Source organism: Gopherus evgoodei, chromosome 9, assembly GCF_007399415.2.
Source record: "Gopherus evgoodei ecotype Sinaloan lineage chromosome 9, rGopEvg1_v1.p, whole genome shotgun sequence".
Classification (NCBI taxonomy): Eukaryota; Metazoa; Chordata; order Testudines; family Testudinidae; genus Gopherus; species Gopherus evgoodei.
In genome coordinates, this window is record NC_044330.1 from 68430342 (window position 1) to 68436341 (window position 6000).

Consider the following 6000-nt stretch of genomic DNA (forward strand, 5'->3'; position numbering starts at 1 on the left):
AGAAAAAACAGCCAGATGGTAAGCCAGGTTGGCTCAGTGAACAATCTGTGAACCAAAAAAGGAGCTGTTTGTACTAGTGCTATGCACAATGAACAGGTGGGCCAGCTCTGCTGACAGGCACTTCAAAGCCCAGGCGCTTGGAAAAGGTGGGTGATGTGATGTGATGTTCAAAACTCTGATGGCATCACATTATTCAGTCAGCACTCTGGCGATTATGTCCATGTTTGACAGGGATATACAGTGATAGGGTCAGCTGTGTCCCTGGTGGAACTCTAGTGAAGTTAATGGAGGATGCAGGGGATGAATTGGGCTCCCATCGCCTGATAGCTCCCCACCATACCTAAAGATAGTGATTGATATGAATTCACCAGGCTGGAGGCTGGGGCTGAGTAGAATCCTACGGGCTTCCCACTGGGCAGGCTGTTTATTCAGCACTGGTGCAGCATAGGGATTGCAATGACGTTTCTGCTTTTACAGACTTCCATGCCGGGTGTGACTGAGTCACAAGCAAGTAGAGTGGTTTGATCTGGGATTACACAGGGGGTTAGTGCCTCTCTTGTGGCTCTTGCCTCCCAGGCTGTTGTCCTAGCAGCTCCGGCTGGTCTGTTCCAGCCACAGCCAGAGAATGTTCAGCAGTACTGTCTACATGGTATAGCAGGCACATCTGTGAAATGCTTTCTCCCTTGTAAAGCAGTTACTGCTAGCAACTGTTGTCCACACTCGTTGTACCTATGTGTGTTTGTGAGCATAAATCTCTAGGATGCCATATCTTGCACCTCTGGCACCTGGATCTGCTCTGTGGCAACTGCAATGAGCATAGAGTGGGATGTATGGGTGATCTGTCAGAGTCTCTCTGGGCTTTTCATTACATGAATAAGGTCAGCTTGTGTAATATGTACCATTTTCCTTCGCTGGGTCTGGTCTCATCCTCGAGACATCCAGTCTCCTCTTCTATCCCTTTTCCTAGCCCAAATCTTCCCCACACATACACACACACTCCATGTCCACCATTGGTAAACCTGAGCCTGCCATCCACTTACCATCAACACTGTCCATTTTGCATCTCTACTTCATGCAGCGTGACCAACCCACAGCCAATGTAGTTTCTTCACATGCTGCAGAAAGTTCCCTTACCATCAGGTCACTCTGCTTGCAGTTTGGTTTTCATATAAGCCCAATGACTGGTGAGAGGAGATATGTGTGGAGAAGGTGCATATATCTCCTTGGATTTGTTTTGCCTAGTAGCAGCACTCCCTAGACAGAAGGGTGAGATGGAAACTTCCCTCAGTGCTGGAACTGCCATGCCCACCATCTCAAAAGCCATGAGCCAGCCCGATTGCCAGGGTCTGTCCTTCATCCTGCCAGCCTAGCTCCTGAGGCACTTTAAAAGGACCCTTGGATGTATTTGAATCCTCATGACATCATATTGTGCAGCACAGCAGTGCAAAGGGTGGATGACCTGCCCTTGAGATGTGGAGGCAGCACATGGTGTTGCGTCATGGCACCACGATCCGGTGTCATCATGCATGATACAAGCATCCTGACATAAAGACACAAAGGTCGCGATGATATAACCCGGTTTCTCAAGGTAATTCACTTTGTCCCATCGGACAAATACAAACACGTGGCAACCCCTAATCTGTATCAGTGATGCTCCTCACCACAACATGAGCCAGGAAGCAGGGGTAGATAGTTTGTTCGAGCACTTTCCCAGGTCGCTGAGCTCATTGGGTCTGATTCTCCTCCCACATACACCACAGTTACCGTGTGACTCCTCACATGTGCCAGAGCAAGATTCAGCCTAGATGAGGTGGAGACAAAAGTGGCTCCCCATATTGTCAGGTGCTGGTTTTACCTACATGGAAGAGGGAAGGGATTGGAGCAGAGCCAGCATGTTGGCTATGTGTCCATTGTGCCACTGGAGCAACGCTAAGGGGATATCACTGTACTGAGAACCTGGCCTTTGGTGGTTATTTGTATCGCAGTAGCATGTAGGAGTCCCATGACCCCATAGTGCTAGGCACTGTGTGCTGTACTTCCAGGGAGTGACTCCTGTTTCCAACTGGTGTAAGCAAAAGGAGAATCCAGAATGCTATCATCCCCATCTCCAGCAGTCCAAGTAGAGCAGGGATGAAGAGGCTTCTGAACACTAGTCTTCTTCCCCCACCTTTTTTTCCTTTGGGTCGCAGTATGGCTGCCACCCACGCAGCTGCCAGCTGAGAAGGGGAATGTTCTCCTTACACTTTTACACGGTCTGATACAGATTTTTTCCCCCTTCCCTAGAAAAAAGAGCCGGTGGCACTGGCCAAGAAAGCCAACAACACCTACAACATTGTGGGCACGACGTATGCCCTCAACATCACCAAGGACCCCGGCCTGCCCACCATCTCCAAGAGTGCTGCTACCACTGCCACCGCCACTGCCACCGTGCCCCCCAAAGGCCCCCGCATGGAGGAGAAGCCCCCGGAAAGCAAGAAGACCTACAACAGCGTCAGCAAGGTGGACAAGATGTCGCGCATTGTCTTTCCCGTCCTCTTCGCCATTTTCAACCTGGTCTACTGGGCCACGTATGTAAACCGGGAGTCAGCCATCAAGGGCATGATCCCCAAACAATAACCCAGCCACACAAACCTTCCGTCTATGAATGCCATCCAGGCAGGAATTCTCCGGGGCTTTCTTCTTCTTTGTTTGATTTATTATTATTAATAATATTAATTTGACCTATTTTGATTATTATTAGAACATTTTTAATGTAAACAAACCTGTGATATTTATTTAACTCCTTTTTTATTTATTTTAGTTTATTTTTTTCTGTTGATGATAAAAAAGAATTAGGGAAAAAAGTGTGCCTCTAACATCGTGGGTCTGATGTCCCGTCCCCGTCGCCCATGTCTCTCCCCCTCCACTCCCTGTGAAATGAAAGCTGCTTGCATGCTGTTTTCATTCTATGCTAAGCTTTACTGAGGCCAGCTGGTGTGTTTTTCAACCTCACTCCCACCCTGTGATAGACTGCCCTGGTTTTGTGGATACCTATTGCTTAGAGACTCCTGGAAGCATAGGGACATCAAGGATGCAATGACCTCTGTAGACATCCTGCCAGTTGGGCTGACTTACTGTGTTATTCTTTGCAGTAGCTTTATTCTTAGAGCAGTGACTGGTTTGTGAGCTGTTCAGGGAGCTGGATAGCCTTCACTGCAAGGCAACCTCTGTGTTACCATTGTCAGCTGCCACATGCAACTTTCCTGTTTGAACGCAATGGGTGAGGCTGTAGCTGTCGTGTAACTGGCTGCAGTATCATGTAGACATCTTCAGGGCTGCCAGTTCTCCATCTTCGCCCAACCATCTGCCTTCCATCCTCCTTTCATCTCTCAGGGCAGAACCAAGCACCCCCGTCAGAGTATCCTCTTCCACTGCAGTTCTACCACCCTCTCCTAATGGAGTGAAAACAAGCAGAACATTAGTTATTTGTGCCTCCAGTGGGCACTTCATATGGTCCTTTCCATTAGCCAGAGAGACACGTAAGTGTCATTAGGGTGAATCAGTGATTGACCTCCCTGAGGAGCACCAGAAGCTGAAGAGAGGTTTCCAAATCCTTGAAAAGTTATAAGCTGGAAGGCAATGTGTGGGCTTATGGGTGGCTTTATTTTTTTCCTGTTGTTCCAATCTCCTTGAATCCATCTCCTTCTCCTCTTCATTAACTTTTCCCCTCCCATTCCTCCAAAATCATCCTTTCTCCTGCCACCAGCTACAAGCTTTTACAGACCTCACCTTCAAAGGATGAAACATGAGAAGGGAGATGTCTGGAACTGGACAGGGCCTTAGTGTTAGCAGCAGCATGGCACCAAGATGTGCAGTCCCACTGGAGCCTGGCCCAGGAAGTATCTTTGCTCCGATAAGGTGGAGCCCTAATGCAGTGGCCATGTTGATCCTTGGCTATGAAAGAATAAGACTCTCTCCTGACAAGAGGGAGAGGAGATCCTCACTTGGGGGCAGGGGTTACAAGGAGTTGTGACTCATGTAAATCAGGAGTGACTCTACTGAAGCCAATGGAGTTTGGCCAGCGAGATCAGAACCAGACCTGAATCCCCAGGCTGCTCCCTTTGAGAGAGGCTCTTTCTTCCTCCCACCAGCCAAGGGCAGCCGCACCTTCCCCAACAGCTGTGCCGATATGCTGAGATTCCAGCTGTCCTTTCCTCTTCCCATCTCCTTTCCCACTAGTCTGGACATACGGACACATTGCCCAGTCATCGGGAATTACATGCTGCATCTGATACACCCTCTTAACCCCAACCCATGCTGATTCTTTGGTGTCACCTTCATCTGCCCCCATGCAGTCTTGTGGCTTCTGCGAGGAGGCTGCTGGCAGCCCAGCTCACTGGCCTGCGAGCATCATATGGCCTCCTTTCTGTGTACACCCATGTGCATTTCAGGTGAAATTGACACTCGTGCAGGGCACTAGTACCAGTGGGACTTAAATGGTGCATTGGCCTGGTGCTGGCCCTCAGGGATCAGTTTCATCCTTGGTGGGCAAAGACTTAAATGATCATTAAGAACGGTACATGCCCTTCTGCAATATTCATGGGGACTGCAGGATCAGAGCAGGGAAGCACAGGGAATTTAGGGCTAGACTGTGCAACCGTTACTCATGTGGACGAGCTCTTATTACACATGCTCCCACAGCTTCTTATCCCTCCACTGACTCGATGGCAGCATTGCGCTGGCTGTCCTCTCACAGCCACTGGGACAGGAGCCTAGAAGCGACCAGACTAGATCAAACCCATGCTCCATCTGGTGCACTATCCTGTCTCTGACTGTTCCCAACCCCAGAGAAAGGTGCAAGAACCCCACAGTAGGCAGATGTGCGATAATCTGACATCCACAGACTTGCGCTCCCCTCCACTCAGGGGCTAGTGAGGAGCACACAGACCCCGAATGCATGTGACATTTCCTCAATGCCTGTCATGCCAGAGAGCTGACTCAGCTCCCAGTGAGGGCTCGCCTCACCTGCCACTACAGGAAGTGACGCTGGGGTGTGGTACGGCGGCTGTGTGGTACGGCGTCATATCCACGACGGACAATGAAAAGGTTATGATAACCAGGAAGGCTGCAGAGGGCCTTCAAATGTTGGAATTTGCCAGGATGTAGGGGCTAACCTCACAGCTTTTGCAACCTCCTCTACTCTGACACCACTGTGTTCTAACACCACTGCTGTCACAAACAACCTTTCTCTAAATTACCATATACCACTAAAGCCAGCCCTATGGCAAACAGGCTACTCTAACCCCCCGGGCACTAACATCGTTAAATATTCCAAGCACTGCTATTTTAACACCCCTGGAGCTAACATTATCCCTGCCCCAAACTCTGTGACTAACACTACAAGGGCTAACTGCTGACAGGCTCTTTCATGGCCACCAGGGGGCAGCCCTTTGCCAAGGGTCAGTTGGGTGTTTTGGAAAGTATTTCCAGGTCATTTTCTTAACTGGCCAAGACAAAGTGAATGTCATAAAATAGTCATGTCGCTATCATAGTCAAGCCTAAGTGAGTGAAATAGAAACCCTATGAAAGCAAATACAATAAAATGACTACTAAAGAATATCAAGTGTTTACAAAAGGTATTCTATCGAATGCAAACTTAAACATGGGCCCTGCAATGTCACAATGATCTCAGCAGTGATAAGCAACATGCTCCAACTGGATATGTGCATTCATCCCCTTCAGCCGCTCTGCCATGGGAAGCAAAGATCCCTTTGCCCAATGTCTCACTAGGCACGTTCTTGCTGCTGACAGTCCTGCTTCCTGGAAATGTTCTTCGATGTCTGTTTATTTTAACTCTCGCTAAATTATTTCTAAAGCAAACATCTAGATTAAACCAACCGAAAACTGCCAGCAGCTCTCATTAGCCACTACATGGCATCTGAAAAATGCCACGGCCAGCAGTGGAGTGATCCCTCACTTCCCCTACCCCTAACTGGGACACTGATTCCAAACCCACACGAA

General features: G+C 49.0%; 1 protein-coding gene across 1 annotated transcript in view; it reads left to right on the forward strand.

Annotated features, from left to right (window-relative positions):
• GABRA3 (gamma-aminobutyric acid type A receptor alpha3 subunit) overlaps positions 1-2740 on the forward strand; it is a 137015-nt gene extending 134275 nt beyond the window's left edge. The window contains exon 10 of the mRNA XM_030575756.1: positions 2284-2740. Within this exon, the coding sequence (XP_030431616.1) occupies positions 2284-2616 (333 nt within the window). The 3' untranslated portion in view covers positions 2617-2740. The remainder of the gene's footprint in view (positions 1-2283) is intronic.
• The last annotated feature ends 3260 nt before the right edge of the window (positions 2741-6000 follow it).